This window comes from Rhinopithecus bieti, unplaced genomic scaffold (genome assembly GCF_001698545.2).
Source record: "Rhinopithecus bieti isolate Rb0 unplaced genomic scaffold, ASM169854v2 scaffold_9997, whole genome shotgun sequence".
Lineage (NCBI taxonomy): Eukaryota > Metazoa > Chordata > Mammalia > Primates > Cercopithecidae > Rhinopithecus > Rhinopithecus bieti.
In genome coordinates, this window is record NW_016806398.1 from 2,793,410 (window position 1) to 2,810,582 (window position 17,173).

The following is a 17,173-nucleotide window of genomic DNA, read 5'->3' on the forward strand; positions in this document are numbered from 1 at the left end:
ATTAGTAGTAAAGCTTTCATATATTTAATACCTATTTATATTTCTTAGGTATCTCTCTTTTTAGTGTCCTTTATCCTATTATTAGTTTGATTTGTGAACCCTTTTAAGCGTATCAATCCTTTGCCCGTCATAGCCGTTGTAAATATTTTTCTAGTTTGCTGTCTTTTCACTTACTTGTAGTATATTTTGTTGATTAAAACTTTAATATCAGGAAAGACTAAGTGAACAAAGTGAGGACATTTCTATCTTTTTGTATGTTCTGGAATAGTTGAAATATGAAAAGAATAACCTGCTCCTGAGGCTTCAGTAATCGCATTAGTAAAGCTGTTTTGGCCCAGTGCCTTTTAAGAGGGTAAATCTTGGTCTGCAATTACTTTTTTTTTCTAGGATTTTTTTCTATTTTATTTATTTATTTTTAACCAATTCCTTCTAACCTCTTGGCTGTTTTCAGTTTGTCATTACTTTAGATACTACTATAGTGACCATCCTTGTAACACACTCTTTATGACTGCGACTTATTGAATCCTTAATTACAATTTGTGGAATTTCTGGATATGTGTCTTTTTAAAGGCTTTTCAGAGGATTACTATCCAAAGAGGTATATCCATTCATTTTCTTACTATCAGGGTATGAGAATGTCTGATTTCCTGTACCCTCATTAAAGTTAGGATGTTCCCTAGCTCTTAATAGAGGGGTAAAGTTCTTCTTGTCTTCCTTCTCCTGTCACCATTTTCCTCACCCAGTAGCCAAGAATGTTAAATATTTAGGGGAAAATTAAACTAAAAAATGAAGTTTCCAGAAATGGAGTAAGGATCCCACAAGGTAATTAACTGCCACCGCCATCATCCCTTTTGATTCTCCATTAATAAGCTAGAGCTGATGATGGTTCTCTTGTTCCTAAGAACCTCTCAGAAAGGAAAAAGAAGTCAGCTCAAGAGCGTTCTCAGGCTGAGGAGGAGATAGATGAAATTCGCAAGTCATACCAGGAAGAATTGGACAAACTTCGACAGCTCTTGAAAAAGACTCGAGTGTCCACAGACCAAGCAGCTGCAGAACAGGTAATGGGAAACTGAAGCACTTTGGAAATAGAGGGAAGGTGTGAAGGACTCAGAGAGAAAAGCTTCTAGATTCTTCCTTACCCTTTAGGATGACATTTCTCATAGCTGATACTCTCACTTTGGAGAAAGGTAGAAAAAGTAATCCAGATATATGCAAGAGAGCCAGGAATCGAATGGAGAATCTTCTTTCTTTTTTTAAAGCTTAGTTAATATTTAATTACATAAGTAAAAACGAAAAATAGTTTCCTTACAAAAAAAACTCCAAACATGATAAGGCCAAAGCCATCAACCATCAGACACCATCCTTCAGGCACATTATCATCCTTGAAAGGAAGGGATTTATTTAGGTCATCAGGAAGGGAACCAGGGATAGTGGCAGGACACAGCTGGATCTCCAGTCTGTGCAACAGCAACCTTTCTCATTATAAGTTTAAAATTTGTATGCATATGTTTGTTTAATTAGAGTTCATTGGTGCCCTCAGTTTGACCACCTCTGGGAATTTTGGTGAAAAAAAGTTTCTGAACCTATAAAATTTAGGGTTCAGACCCTGAAAAGCAATGATCATATGACCCTGCCCTCCAGGAACCTATCTAAATAGGCACACTTTTGTCTGCTTGGAGTACCTTTTGGAGTCCTGACAACCAATGACATCTTAAGAAGTGCATTTACTTTAAAAGTAATGAGAGTCTTTTAAACAGTTTCCCAGTTAAATCTGGGCTGTTAGCTTATTCTTTTGCTTTTTGAAAGATGGGCTTCCCTAGGTGCAATGGAATCTCACTCCCCTGCCCCCAAGGATGATATGGTCATTACTTTCTCTTGGCAGCTGTCTTTAGTACAGGCTGAGCTACAGACCCAGTGGGAAGCAAAATGTGAACACTTGTTGGCCTCCGCCAAGGATGAGCACCTGCAGCAGTACCAGGAGGTGTGCGCACAGAGAGACACCTATCAGCAGAAGCTGGTACAACTTCAGGAAAAGGTACATATTTTTCTTGAGCCGAACAGTTTAGGCAGCCCAGTTAATTTGAGGCAAGCAGGCTGTTTGAGTCCTATTGATCCTTCTGAGCCTAAAAGTTATTAATAGCTAGAAGACAAAACCACACTTGTTTAGCTTGTCAGTTATCTTTTACATACTTATTTGGGGTGATAGGTCAGTGACATGGAAAAAGAGAGAACAGCACTAGTGTTCTGGAACATGTTTTCCATTATTATTGGATCCTTCATTTATTAAACAAGTATTTATTGAGAGTCAGTTGTATTCCATCCACTGTGTTAAAGAAAGTGCATACAAGGAACCTGTCCCTCACGTATCTCACAGTCAAGAAAGGGAGACAAAGAAACAAAGATAGGCGTTAAGTGCTATGGGACCCAGAAGAGGAAGTACCCGGGAGAGCTGGGAAGGTTTCCCAAAGGAGGTGACATTTGAGCAGAGCCAAGAAGGACAAATAGCTTTGGTAAGGCAGCAAAAGAGGCAGAATATCCTGGGCAAAGGCACTGAGATAAGATGGAGGCTGGGGTGTGGTGGGATCATCAGGCCTGAAAAAGAAAGAGATGGGACATGGCTTAGGGTCATGGTATGGAAGTCCATATTCGAGGTCAGTTTCTTTCCTTAAAGTGTCCAATTGAAAACTTTTGGCTCAGAGATCTTGGAGGCAATCTTGCAGACAAATGGGTTGCTGTTAATGCTGAATGTTTATGTCTAAATGACTAGAGTTATTACTTACCCTCCTGCTCTTTTTTCATTATATTTTTGACCTGATTAGGAACAAGGCAAGCAACCTTCTTGGGAAAGAGAAAGTGAAGTTTTGAGTTGAAATCGAGTGATGAGGAGATAGAATTCTCTGAGGTAGAGGGTCTTGGGTGGGGGCTGAGGGAGTGAACACCAACAGACCTAGGTGAGCTTAAGACTTGATGTTTAGAGATGCCGGAGAGGATGTGGAGAAATAGGAACGCTTTTACACTGTTGGTGGGAGCGTAAATTAGTTCAGCCATTGTGGAAGACGGTGTGGTGATTCCTCAAGGATCTAGAACTAGAATTACCATTTGACCCAGCCATCTCATTACTGGTTATATACCCAAAGGATTATAAATCATGCTACTGTAAAGACACATGCACACGTATGTTTATTGCGGCAGTATTCACAATAGCAAAGACTTAGAACCAACCCAGATGTCCATCAATGATAGACTGGATAAAGAAAATGTGGCACATATACACCATGGAATACTATGCAGCCATAAAAAAGGATGAGTTCATGTCCTTTGCAGGGACATGGATGAAGCTGGAAACCATCATTCCCAGCAAACTATCAAAAGGACAGAAAACCAAACACTACATATTCTCACTCATAGGTGGGAATTGATCAATGAGAATACTTGGACACAGGGCGGGGAACATCACACACCAGGGCCTGTTGGAGGGTGGGGGACTGGGGGAGGGATAGCATTAGGAGATAGACCTAATATAAATGATGAGTTGATGGGTGCAGCAAACCAACATGACACATGTATACCTATGTATCAAACCTGCACGTTGTACACGTGTACCTTAGAACTTAAAGTATAATAATAAGAAGAAAAGAATCTGAAATAAAATTGTCTTTTTATTATATGCAAAAAAAAAAAAAAANTTTGCAGGGACATGGATGAAGCTGGAAACCATCATTCCCAGCAAACTATCAAAAGGACAGAAAACCAAACACTACATATTCTCACTCATAGGTGGGAATTGATCAATGAGAATACTTGGACACAGGGCGGGGAACATCACACACCAGGGCCTGTTGGAGGGTGGGGACTGGGGAGGGATAGCATTAGGAGATAGACCTAATATAAATGATGAGTTGATGGGTGCAGCAAACCAACATGACACATGTATACCTATGTATCAAACCTGCACGTTGTACACGTGTACCTTAGAACTTAAAGTATAATAATAAGAAGAAAAGAATCTGAAATAAAATTGTCTTTTATTATATGCAAAAAAAAAAAAAAGAGAGAGAGATTTGATGTTTAGGGTGGTTCTCCTCCCCTTGGGTTTTCTGACCTTCACCTGGTGATCCAGGTTCCTGAGGCCACAGCCACAGTCTGTTTGTTTTGCAGTGTTTAGCCCTCCAGGCCCAAATCACAGCTCTCACCAAGCAAAATGAACAGCACGTCAAGGAACTAGAGAAGAACAAGTCCCAGATGTCTGGGGTTGAAGCTGCTGCATCTGACCCCTCGGAGAAGGTGAGCTGGTATTTCAAAGGAGAAGCAAGCCATTTATATCAAGCATTCAGAAAGAACACGGCCAGTATGTTGTGTTAGTAGCTCTTTTTCTAACTTTAGTGATGTTTTATTTGTCTGATGACTTTAAAATGAACCAGATTTGGTGTTTGCTTGTGTTTGAGATGGAGTCTCGCTTTTTCGCCAGGCTAGAGTGCAGTGGCGCAATCTTGGCTCACTGCAACCTCCGCCTCCCAGGTTCAAGCGATTCTCCTGCCGCAGCCTACTGAGTAGCTGGGACTACAGGCATGCGCCACCACACCCAGCTAATTTTGTATTTTAGTAGAGATGGGGTTTCACCATGTTGGCCAGGATGGTCTTGATCTCTTGACCTTGTGATCTGCCTGCCTCAGCCTCCCAGAGTGCTGGGATTACAGGCATGAGCCACCGTGCACGGCCCAGACTTGGTTTCTTGAGTTTAAAGAGCTTACAGTCTAGTGGGGAAAACAAATACATACTTATATATTAAGTGTCAAACCCAAAAGAACCCTATCTTTCTGAGGTTTTGACAGGTATAGGAAGGGCCTCTAACCACAGGAGAGAATGGGGCTTGGGGAGTGTGCCCAGCATCCACTGGCCTCTGACCCTTAGAGCCTATGGCAGCTCCTAGTGGTGCTCACAGTGGGAGGGGGACATTAAGCAATGGTCTTTAAGCAGTCCTGGGCACACAGACCACAGCCTGCCTGCGCTTGATAGGTAACTCTCACGACTAGCCCTTCTGTCAAAATGCTGCTCATTATTTAATATCATCCTCTCCACAGTGACAGCCTTCAGTGTCTCTGCCTATGACCAGCGGTATCCCAGTGTAGAGATCTAAGATGGCTTCATTTTGGCCTTCCAAACACCTCTCTGGGATTTAATGCATCCTTTAGTGACTTGATTTTGGCAGCATGTGTTTTGATGTTCACACAGGTCAAGAAGATCATGAACCAGGTGTTCCAGTCCTTACGGAGAGAGTTTGAGCTGGAGGAATCTTACAATGGCAGGACCATTCTGGGAACCATCATGAATACGATCAAGGTACAGCCAGCCAGCTGTTGATTGTTTCATCGGAATGGGTGTTTTGTTGCTTAAGTACTTGCTAAGGGATCATGAATAAAATAATTGTTCAAGGCAGGCACAGTGGCTCATGCTTGTAATCCCAGCACTTTGGAAGGCAAAGGTGGGAAGACTGCTTGAGGCCAGGAACTCGAGACCAGGTTGGGCAACATAATGAGACTTTGTCTCTACTAAAATAAAAAAATTAGCTGGGTATGGTGGCGTGTGCCTGTAGTCCTAGCTACTTGGGAGGCTGAGGCTGGAGGATCACTTGAGCCCAGAAGTTCAAGACTACAGTGAGCCATGATTACCCCCGACTGCACTTCAGCCTGGATAACAGAGCAAGACCCTGTCTCCAAAGAAAAAAAAAGAAAATTATTCAGGACTGTTCCTCAGTAATTAGGATTCCTGGAGTGACTTGACAGATACAGTCAGCCTCATTTAACAGGAAAGAAGCGAAGTCATTTAAACTAGATGACCAGTAGTGTTAATAAGAATTAGTAGTGGCTACTGTATTCCTTTCAGTGATCATCTCCTCCTTGGCTTTTGAACAGATGGTGACTCTTCAGCTGTTAAACCAACAGGAGCAAAAGAAGGAAGAGAGCAGCAGTGAAGAAGAAGAAGAAAAAGCAGAAGAGCAGCCACGAAGACCTTCCCAGGAGCAGTCAGCCTCAGCCAGTTCTGGGCAGCCTCAAGCACCCCTGACTAGGGAGAGGCCAGAATCCCCCATGGTGCCTTCAGAGCAGGTGGTCGAGGAAGCTGTCCCGTTGCCTCCTCAGGCCCTCACCACTTCTGAGGATGATGTACACAGAAGGAAAGGGGACTCAGAAGCAGAGGCACTCTCAGAAATAAAAGATGGTTCCCTTCTACCCGAACTGTCTTGCATCCCGTCCCACAGAGTTCTGGGGCCCCCGACTTCAATTCCACCTGAGCCCCCAGGCCCTGGAACCATGGACTCTGAGTGTGAGGAGTCACTTGCTCCCAGCCCAATGGCAGCTAAGCCCAACAACCCACCAGGAAAGGTCTGTGTCAGGGAAGTAGCACCAGATGGCCCACTACAAGAAAGCTCCACAAGACTGTCCCTGACTTCAGACCCCGAGAAGGGGGACCCACTGGCCTTAGGGCCTGAAAGCCCAGGAGAGCCTCAGCCTCCACAGCTCAAGAAAGATGATGTCATTAGCTCCACCGGTCCCCACGAGGAGCTGTTGAGCACAGAGGCAGGTTCCACAGTTGCAGGAGCAGCCCTCAGACCCAGCCATCATTCCCAGCATTCCAGGTATGTTCCTCTGAGCACTGCTTCAGGGACAGGGTGGCTATCTGTGGTGAGGAGTGTCTCTGTTTTTTCCAGGGCTGGCAACTCATCCCTCAGAGACTAATTTACTGATGTCTTCATTCATTAGTTGATGTATTAATTCAGCAACACCTACCACGTAGAAGGCTCTGTGGTAGGCACTATGATAATGTGGTGGGCACTGCGATAGTGTGGCGGGCGCTGCGGTAGTGTGGCGGGCGCTGCGGTAGTGTGGCGGGCACTGCGGTAGTGTGGCGGGCGCTGCAGTAGTGTGGTAGGCAAGGCAGGTTTGGTTCTTGAGTTTAAGGAGTGACAGTCAAGTGGAGAAAACAAACAAATACATACTTATATATTATAAAAGTATGGTAAGTCCTTTTAAAAAAGAAATAGGGCAGTATTCTAAAGGAGTTGTTCCACTTTAGATAGGGTGGCTAGGGAAGGATTCTGAGAAGGTCACATTGAAAAGATGACTCTGGCTGTAGGTTCTGAAGGGGGCCACTGTAGGGTGTGGGAAGAGATGGTGGCAGCAGAGGTGGGAGGAATTCCTGGGCAGTCACCAATGCTGTTGAATCCTTACCCAAGAGCCGTGACCCTTGTAGGTGGTGGGCACTGTGACCTGGAGCAGGAGCAGTAACATTTTCTATGACTTGATTCTCCTTCAGTCTCTCTGGGGATGAAGAGGATGAACTGTCTAAAGGGGCAGCTCTGAAAGCTCTGAGGTCCAAAGCACAGCCTGAGGAGGAGGATGAAGACGAGGTGGTAAGGAAATCCCAGGCACTGTCAAGTCCTCACACAGCCACCTGGGGGCTCTTCCCCACTGGCTCTGAGAAGAGAAATGGAGCCTGTTGGTGGCCCACTCCCTGGGCTCTGTGTGCAGGGCCCTGTGGGAGCAGGCTTGTGGCTGGGCTGGGAGGGTGCAGCTCTGTGAGCAGATTAGGGGACAGTCACATACCACTTTACTTTTGAGAAAGAATCATAGTCTCTGTCCATGCAGGAATTCGTTCCCTGAGAGCAAGAAAGCTGAGCTGCTTAGTCCCATATTGGAATGCTGAAGCCTTAGGTTTCCCCAAATCTGCTGGGATATTATTTATATTTTAGAATTGGAAAGGACTTTGAAGATCATCTTGCCTGGCATCCTTAGTCATAGATAAAGAACCTGAGGCTCAAAAGGATGATTTACCCAAAGCCACAGAGTGAGTTAATGGCAAAGCTAGGACTAACCCCCAGGCTCCTTTAAAGACCGCCTGTTCCTGAGCATTTTCCACTTAGCCTGTTTCCTCCTGCCTTGTTTTGTTGTCACAATATCCCTGGGCACAAAATGGGTTCAGTATTAATAGCATAGCTTCATTTAACAGAGAACAAGAGTGAAGGCCAGGAGAGGAGGGCACTGATAGGGACTGAATTAGAACCCCACTTCTCGCATCTGCAGTTCCCTACTGTGCTAGGTTACAATCGTTCTGGCTGTCCCTAAGCCATTTTGACAGCTCTGAAATGCATATAGAGAACACAGGTGGGCTTCAGGCTCAGTCCATCCAAAGGACAGAAATATGAGAGTGAATGGGGCAAATTTTGTCCCCTCATGTATCAGCCAGAGTGGATTTTGCCTTTTGCCAAAACCTTGAGCAGAGAGCTCAAGATAGATAGATCTGGACTCCAGCTTGTATGTACCAGAGCCCTTCCCTCTTGCCTGTGTTCCTTTGGGGAATGTACCAGTTCCTTCCATTAGGCTTTCTTCCCAAGAGTTAAATTTTCATTTGAGAATCCAGAATACCAATTCTGCCCTAAAACAAAAGGAAAAAAGGGGGGAAAACCCAACTGAGTATATTCTAAGTGACTGCCCTAAATATAGTTGGAAGCTTTTGATTAGCGAGTGTATTATTGGTATTAATACCAATATTGTCAAGTTAACATGTATTTCTTGGGTACTCTGAAAACGACTTCACAAATGTTCTCATTTAATCTTCTACCAATCCAATGAGTTAGGTACTTTTATCCCATTTTATAGATCAGAGGGCTGAGGCTCAGGAAGATTAAATAATTTAACTAAACTTATATAGCTAGTAAATGTGGAGCCAGAACTTTAGTCAGGACGAAACAGAAGCTGTGAGCCACACTTGAAAATCCTATACTGTCAGAGTTAGAGATCACTTCATTGATGTCCGGAGAGAAGTACGAGGTCTGGTTAATTGATAGTGACATGGGAATTGCCCAGAGACTTGCGTACACATCACACTGCCTTCCCTTTTGCCTGGCCCTGTGAAGATGGATCCTGGTTGGCAGTAGCTCACCAGAGCAGACAATGCCTTAGTAGAGACTATTCGGTTTGTGCCTGTCTCTAGTGTCAATCCCTTCTAGCCGGGTAGGTCCTGTTCCCTTGCCAATCCAGAGGAGAAAGGTCAGGAGCTCAAGTTGTGAAAAGAGTGGGTCTCTTATGGCCCATCAGTCCCTTTCACCCCCACTACCTTAGCTGGGAGGAGCGAGGGTGGTGCCAGTCAGGCTAGAGGTGTGGGGGGCTGTGGCTCCGTGTTCTTCACCTCTTAGGATTCTCCAGTTGGCCAAGCCTCCACATTCAACTCTTTTTCAAATGATGGGATCACACCCAGAGCCAGTCAGGCCACTTTAGGCCACAACAACAGTGTTTTTTCATATGTGGTTGTCTTCTTCCCAACCTCCCTACTTCCCACTTCCTCTTGCTCTCTCAGGGCTGCTTTGCTTCTGTTTCTTTCTCCTGCTCCAGTGTTTCCTCTTTGACCCTTCTTTCTTCACACAAAATATGTAAGTTACTGCATGAGAGGAAAACCTGTCAAATCAATACATGTGCTTCACAAATAAATGACGAGATCAGCCAAAAAAAGTTCGTCTTTTGTCTCTGTTGAAAAGATTGCCTCCCTTCTCTGCCTGCTTGTCTCAGCTTTATCTGAAAGCCTAGGTTTGCTGGCCTCAGAGTTGGCCCTGTCAGTACAACCTCCTTTCTGACCCAGAGCTGGGAACAGAAGTTGGATTGCTTCCACTCACGGGTGGAAAGTTGAGTGGTGCATGGACAAGTGAGGACTGACTGCTCTTTCCTGTTTTATCAGAGCATGAAGGGACGCCCACCCCCAACACCCCTTTTTGGAGATGATGATGATGACGATGACATTGACTGGCTGGGATGAAGACCCAGGAAACTGGTGCAAAGATTTCTCTGCAACCCTTCCCTAAGCATGATTTTGCACAGCCAGCCCTGGGTCTAGGTGAGCCACAGGGTGAGGTCAAGGTGAGCATTCTGGGAACAATAGTTTGGGCTCAGACAGTGGCTCGGCCACCTTCTGAGCCCCACCCCCGCCAGACCTGGTGAAGAGGATCCGTAACCATATTCAAAAACACTGGGTTTTCAGCAGCAAGTTGGAAGAAGGACTGGTAGTTTCCCCTCCAGCCAGTCACCTGTAAGAGTCTTGTCCTCTGCCAGACTTTTAAATCTCTTCATTAACTCTCAGACTGACCTGGGAGCCCTCCTCTACCTGAATCCAGTGCTCAACTGTGCCCCGGCAACAAGTCAAGTCACCTGGGTTGAGGTCTTCCTGGTAGAACCAAGGGCGATTACACCATCTAAATCCCGGTGCAGTTAACAGCCTGGCCTATAGTCCTGGGACATGTATCTTCTTCTCTGCCTTAAATCTGATACAAGAAGTCAATGACTATTTGAAAATAAAACTAAAATAAATGTCTATAATGAAACTTGACTCAAGCCCTTGGAGACAAATTGAGTTTGGTTCCAAGGGCTGTCTGTGCTCCTTTATGGGAATCTAAGGGTAGGAATCTTACAGATCTGGGTCAGTTAACGTGCACAGAACGTTGTGGCATATTTACTCCCTTTGTTACCTAACCCTGGAACTTTTAGGCTTTCAAAGAAAGTCACCACTGTAGTCCTAGCCCATCCCTGGGGCATGATGGTTCTCTTGCTCCTGCAGGCTTAGTCCTGCAGTCTAGGAAGCCATGCAGAGAAGGTGGGAGGGTCCCTTCTTTCCATTGTTCATGGCACCTGAGGGATTCTTCACTTTGAGGGCAGCTTCCATTCCCTTAGAACTCATGGGACCAGGACTAATGCAAAGAAGAGTAGTGAGAAAATATTTGTGGTCATTTTCTTGATTCCAGGATCTTCCAAAGATCATGCAATCAGTCTTTTAAAAAATAGAATAATTTTAATAAAAATGTTCCTTGATTTTAAATGTTTACAAGATAAGACTCAAAATTCCACTTCATCTGGCCTGGCATCATCCTTGCAGGCTTTGGATGTCTCCCAGGTACGGGCCTGGGGGGCAGTGAGAACTAATTATTTCTTCGTTGCTTAACAAAAGGTAGTGCTGTTTGGCACTTTATACAGACTGGCTTATCTCCAACAACCACTGCAGAAGACAGTGTTATCACCATTTTATAGAGAAAACTGAGACTTAGGGAGGTAAAGTAATTTGCCCAAAGTTACATAGCTAGGAAGCCTCAGCACAAGAATTCAAATCCTGGCCATCTGATTCCAGAGCCTGGGCTATTGGCCAGCACAGCAGCATTCCCTGCCTGACTGTCACTGGTTGGGGGAAGGGGTGGTGATGCTTTTAGTAACACAGGCTTCTGGGCTCCACCTCAGATCTTCTGAAACAGAATTTCCACCATTAATGGTAAAATAGAAAGAGCATGATCTGCGTTCACATCCCTGTTCCACTGGGTGCTGTGTGGTGTTAGCCGAGTTACTTACCCTTTCAGCCTTGGCCCCCTCATCTGACTTAATGAAGAAATGGACTTGGGGTCAGGCTGCCTGGCTCTGAATCCCAGCTCTGCCACTTATTAACTAGTGACTTTACTTAACATCTCTGTGCCTGAGCTTCTCATTTCTAAGATGAGGACAGAAATAGTTTCTGCCTTGTCATGAAGATTAAATGAGTTAATTTTTACAAAGTGCTTAGAAGACTGCCTAACAAAGAATAAGCACTATATAGATATTTGTTTGTTTTTGAGTCAGAGTCTTACTCTGTCACCCAGACTGGAGTGCAGTGGCGCCATCTCGGCTCACTGCAAGCTCCGCCCGCCCCCCCACCCCAGGTTCATGCCATTCTCCTGCCTCAGCCTCCCGAGTAGCTGGGATTACAGGCGCCCACCACCATGCCCGGCTAATTTTTTGTATTTTTAGTAGAGACAGGGTTTCACCGTGTTAGCCAGGTTGGTCTCAATCTCCTGACCTTGTGATCCGCCCACCTCTGCCTCCCAAAGTGCTGGGATTACAGGCATGAGCCACCACACCCGGCCAGATATTTGTTAAATTAAAAAAAAATTTTAATTAGGAATTTAGGAAAAACATCACCTTTTGTGACTGGGCTCTGAAGAGTGAAGCAATGGACTGCCTACTAGGTCTACCCATATAATCACTGTTTCTAAAGCATATATATATATATATATGCTTTCTTATTGTATATTAACTAGTGGCTATTATATTTGCTTCTGCCCACAGGTAGAGAAGATGCTAAATAATTGTGCCAACACAGGTGTTTATAGTCCATGTGACAGTTACTTTTCTTATAGCATGTACTCAATTAATACTTGTTATATGAATGAAGAATGACTTGCCTCAGTTGGCATTCTGGGGTGTCTACCTGGGTGCAGCATTTCAGGGCTGGGTTTCCCTGAGCAGAGTTATCTTTGTAGCAGGTGGATGGACTCTGTTCTCAGACAGGCTTATAAAGAGCACTACCAGCTCTATTAGCCCCACTCACCCTCTGTTATACGGGTTCAGGTGCTTTCTGTTGTGTTGGAATGAGGAGAACAGAACAGTCATAGACTATTTAAAAATATATATTTACTAAAATGTATTTGTTTTTAATTCCCAAAGCTTACAACCATCTTTTCATCTAGTCTGTGAGGTATTTAGTATATAGCAGTGATTTTTCTCTTTCCTTTTTTATAAAGCAAAGAGGTTCAACTGTCCAGAGAGTCCCATCTAACTTAAAAAATGTAATGGCTTTGGTTGGATTGCATCTTCAGTCAGTACCTGCCATGGCTTAATCAATATTTTAAGTGAATGAATCATGTTTCCCCACCAGATCATTACGAGTAAGCAGTAAGTAATAAATAGAGAACATTAAGTATTGAACATTATTAGATGCAGTTTTTTGTTTTGCATAGAGGAAAGATAAGGATAAAGAAGGGCATTAAGGCCATGAAGAGCTTCCCAGACACGCACGGCCATCAGATGATCTTCCTGCAGGCAGTGCCTTCTGGTGGAAGGAGCTCAGTCTATCAGAGAATAAACCAGGAGCCTGAGAGCAGTCCTGTGTCTCTGTCTTTAATCAGCTGTCACTTATTCTCCCCCCAAGAAAGGGAAGTAGGTCTCAGCAGTTGCTGCCATCCATCATGAATAAAATGAAATCATTTCATTAAAATTTTTTTTGTATGAATGTGCAAAATTGCCAACTAGGAGTTCAATGGGAAAAATAAAAAAAGTTTGTCAACATGATCCATAGAAGAGATGATCTTCATGTATTCCAAAGGCAGAAAGGTGAGAAAAAAGATCTAGCTTGGTCTCTGTCCCTCAAAGACAGAAGAGGTCAGGAAGTCCAATGGGCGATGCTCCTGTAGATAAGGCACAAAGCAGGAGAGCTGAGGGTGTCCAGGTTCCATGCCCTGCATCACCAAGAACCCTTCTCCCTGGCTTGAAATCTTTGGAAACTCCTGGTTTGCAGAAATGCATTGTCATGGGCTCAGTAACCCTGCCACCCCTGTTCTCTCCATTCTCCCTTTGGTCACAGCAGCCATCTTAAAACACAAGACCAGGCCTGGGCCCTATGCAGGCTGGCTGAGAAGGAAGGTTGATACAATGGCCTCCAAACTCCAGGGAGCAAGTGCTGGCTTCAGCTCAAAGTTTCCAGGGGCTGGGAATAAGGTGGAAGAATAGCCATCAGAAGAAAGGGCAGTTGGAAGTATAGTGTCTGGAAGAGGGGTCCCCGTGTCCCTCCAGCCTCAGTGCCTGCACATTCCTCACCAGCTAAGCTGTGCTGAGAAGTGGGTAAGCTAGGTAGTAGCCCACAGCAGAGCCCAGGACCACACCAAGGAAAATCCAGGTGTTGTAGGACATTACGGCCAGCATGATGAAGTAGCCGATGACCACCTGGATAACATGGATTAGAGACTGGCCAAAGTGACACAAATACCACCTAGATAAAAAGGAGAAGCAAGTTAATCCTGGTAATGAGCTGGTAATGAGGAAGCTGGGAGTTGATATCAGGGAGTAGAAAGCTGTTGAGTTATGTGACCTGATTATTTATAACTTGTATGCTTAACCCAGGAGAGATTTCTTTCTGCCCCCCACCCCACCCCAGAAAAAACTCAAGAGATTTCTTTTTAAAGAGACATATCTTCACTACATTTGGTGCCGAGCTTCCTGGCATCCTAGACAAAGGGGAAAATGAAAGTATCTATAATCTATCTTTCTGAGAAGGAATAAGAGAAAATCATCAGTAAGGCATATTTTCCCCCTGAATCTACTTTGGGAGGCAGTATGACAATGGAAAGAAAAAGCATGGACTTAGGTGACATATCAGTTGCTAGTCCTGCCACTTACTAAAAGTGGCCTAGACAGATGTCTTAACCTCTCTGAACTCAAGATTCCTTATCAGTAAAACAGGAATGAGAATACCTCCCTTGCAGTACAGTTGTGAAGATCTGAGACACCCATGTAGGGTGGCTAGTGATGGAGTGGGCAGGCTTATTAAGCACAGGTGAGGCTGGGGCTGGACAGAGGGCAGAACAGGGACCCTAAATGGTTGCCTGATTTGAGTGGGAAGGGAGGAGAGGAGAGCTTGTCTTCCTCCTCCCACCAAGTGGGATACATTGCTTCAGGACAGTTGCAGATCCCCTCCTGGATATGGGAGCCTAGTGACCCATGGAACTGGTGAGATTTGGGGGAGGGTGGGTGGCCACCCCAGTCGCTAGATAGGGGCCTGCATCTGAAGATCACAGTTCCCTAAAGAAAGCCTTCTGAGCCTTTCAAGTGGCTGTTCACAGAGAGTGCTTTGGCCTGGGCATCAGGAGACATAAGCTCTAGTTGACTTGGCTATTTATAACCACTTGTTGGCGAGTCCTGGTCCTTCTCTGGGCCTCGCTGTCCCCTCTGTGAAGTGGGGCTAATGCTGTCCAGGCCAGCCTGTCTCTCAGGGTGAATGTGAGGCCTCTGCCCCTTTCCCATACCCACTGCCTGTACCTGTGGTGGGTTCTGCCAACAGGGGATGAATCTGAGCCTGCAGAGTCTCCGTCTGTCTCTGCGATGGTCTGCTGGCTGATGGAGGTGGGCAGGTTCACCAGCACCTGGTGGAGCAGCTTGGCTTTGCCAACCTTGATGCCTTCATACAGTACAGCCAGGAGCAGGAGCACCAACACCGAAAGGGCCATGCCTGTCAAAGGAGGCAGAGTTGTGGAGACCTGGCCAGGCCAGCACTGTTTCCCTTCCAGCACCTCCACCTGTTCATGGAATCCACTCCATCCACCTCTCTCTTGCATCTTCTTCCCCACCCTTGCTGAGCTCTGAACTTCTTCACTGTCTTCACCAGACCTTTCTTAGCAGGATTGGCCTACTGGAGTGTGGCTTTGAGATAAGGAAGAGAAGCCGCCTGAAAAAGCCAGGGGCTGAGACTGAAGAAGCCATGTACCATCACCCCAGCCACTCCCCTGGCAGGCTGCACAAATCTGTTGTGACTTCTTGTTAAGGGATGAGTACTGTAAGGTCCTGTTTATATGTAAGTAGGCAAAAAATGTCTGGAAGGAAAGATAAACAGCACAAGAGTAATAGTTATCTCAGCAAAGTAGGACACGGATGGTTTTTATATTCTTGCCTAACTTTCTAAGGGTTCTTTTATATATATTACTTTTATAATAGGGGAAAAACCCAATAAATTATTTTACAGCAAATATCAAGTGCTTATTAGAGCTGCTGTGTAAAATATAACTGTTAATCATTACTTTTGTTTCACTAAGAGGGATAATAAGCAGTCCGGCTAAAGTATTTTACTGGACTCTGCAACATAATGAGAGATATATATCCTGTTTCTGCCCTGGTTTCCTGGCACACGACTTCTAGAGCCCTTGGAAACTCTGAAGTGGTGTCTTTTTATATGCTAATGAGATGACTGATGGCTGAGGCTCCTGGATGGGCTCTGGATGGGGGCTAGTTGCCAGGGGAGCCAACCTTGTGCTTGGAGGTTGGCACTTTCAGCCCACTTCCTACCTCTGGAAGGAGAGAGGGACTCAAGGTTGAATTGATCACCAGTGGCCAATGAGGTCATCAATCATGCCTCTATATGAAGACTCCACAGAAACCCAAAAGAATGCAGTTAGAAGGAATAAGTTGTTGTATTCAGCAGTACAGTAGGGAAATTATAGTTAACCATAATTTATTGTATATTTCAAAATAGAATTATAATGTTTCCAACACAAAGATACATGTTTGAGGTGATAAACACCCCAGTTACCCTGATTTGATCATTGCATACTGTATATAGGTATCAAAATATCCCATGTACCCCAAAACATGTACAACTATTATATATGAATAATTTCTTTAAAAGGACAGGATTTGAAAAGCTTCCAGCTGCTGAACACATGGGGGGTACCTGGAAGGTGGCAAGCCCAGGGAGGGCCTGGAGGCTCTGAACCCCTTCCTACATGCCTTGCTCCATGCATCTTTTCCTCCCAGCTATTCGTTGTACTTTTTATTTTTTTCGAGATGGAGTCTTGCTCTGTTGCCCAGGCTGGAGTGCAGTGGCGCAATCTTGGCTCACTGCAACCTCTGCCTCCTGGGTTCAAACAATTCTCTTGCCTCAGCCTCCCAAGTAGCTGGGATTACAGGCACCCCCCACCACGCCTGGCTAATTTTTTTGTATTTTTAGTAGAGACGGGGTTTCACCATGTTGGTCAGTCTGGTCTTGAACTCCTAACCTCAGGTGATCCACTCGCCTTGGCCTCCCAAAGTGCTGGGATTACAGGCGTGAGCCACCGCACCTGGCCCATTTGTACTCTTTTTAAGTGTTCCCTTGAGTGTTGTGAACCATTCTAGCAAATAATTGACCCCAATGAAGGCATTACGGGAACCCCGATGTATAGTCAGTTGGCCAGAAGTACGGGAGACAAGCTGGGACTTGCGATTGGTGCCTGAAGCAGGGGGCAGCCTTGTGGGACTGTGCCCTTAACCTGTGGGATCTGTACTAACTCTGGTTAGTGTCAGATTTGAACTGAGTTGTAGGACACTCAGCTGGTATCAGAAAATTGGTCACTGAGGAAAAGCCTACACATCTGGTCACAGAAGTGTGTTGAGTGTAAGAAAAGGAAAAACGGGGTTTTTTCCCAAAGGCTCCCAGGAGGAAATCATCTGATAGATGCAGGTTTTTAAAATATAAAATTATAGGTAATTTCATGTACATGGTGAAACTTCAAACAGTGCAAAAAAGAATACAGTGAAAATTCAGGCCAGGTGTGGTAGCTCTTTTTTTTTTTTTTTTTTTTTTTTTT

At 44.9% G+C, this 17,173-nt stretch overlaps 2 protein-coding genes across 8 annotated transcripts in view; one reads left to right on the forward strand and one right to left on the reverse strand.

Moving 5' to 3' along the window:
• Window positions 1–10,371, forward strand: part of FKBP15 (FKBP prolyl isomerase family member 15) — a 60,017-nt gene extending 49,646 nt beyond the window's left edge. For all 4 annotated transcript variants that reach the window (XM_017875979.1, XM_017875981.1, XM_017875980.1 and 1 more), the window contains 7 exons: window positions 903–1,058; window positions 1,883–2,035; window positions 4,159–4,284; window positions 5,233–5,340; window positions 5,913–6,634; window positions 7,312–7,408; window positions 9,727–10,371. In XM_017875979.1, coding sequence (XP_017731468.1) covers window positions 903–1,058; window positions 1,883–2,035; window positions 4,159–4,284; window positions 5,233–5,340; window positions 5,913–6,634; window positions 7,312–7,408; window positions 9,727–9,804 — 1,440 coding nt within the window. In that variant the 3' untranslated portion in view covers window positions 9,805–10,371. The remainder of the gene's footprint in view (window positions 1–902; window positions 1,059–1,882; window positions 2,036–4,158; window positions 4,285–5,232; window positions 5,341–5,912; window positions 6,635–7,311; window positions 7,409–9,726) is intronic.
• The window catches only part of SLC31A2 (solute carrier family 31 member 2), a 24,722-nt gene continuing 9,597 nt past the window's right edge, over window positions 2,049–17,173 (reverse strand). Inside the window, exons 3-5 of one of the 4 annotated variants that reach the window (XM_017875994.1) lie at window positions 14,874–15,063; window positions 13,656–13,827; window positions 12,452–13,246 (exon numbers count right to left, since the gene is read on the reverse strand). In XM_017875994.1, the coding sequence (XP_017731483.1) occupies window positions 13,659–13,827; window positions 14,874–15,063 (359 nt within the window). In that variant the 3' untranslated portion in view covers window positions 12,452–13,246; window positions 13,656–13,658. Of the gene's footprint in view, window positions 2,593–12,451; window positions 13,546–13,655; window positions 13,828–14,873; window positions 15,064–17,173 lie in introns of those variants that run through there. The other 3 variants (XM_017875992.1, XM_017875991.1, XM_017875990.1) reach the window with 3 other exon arrangements.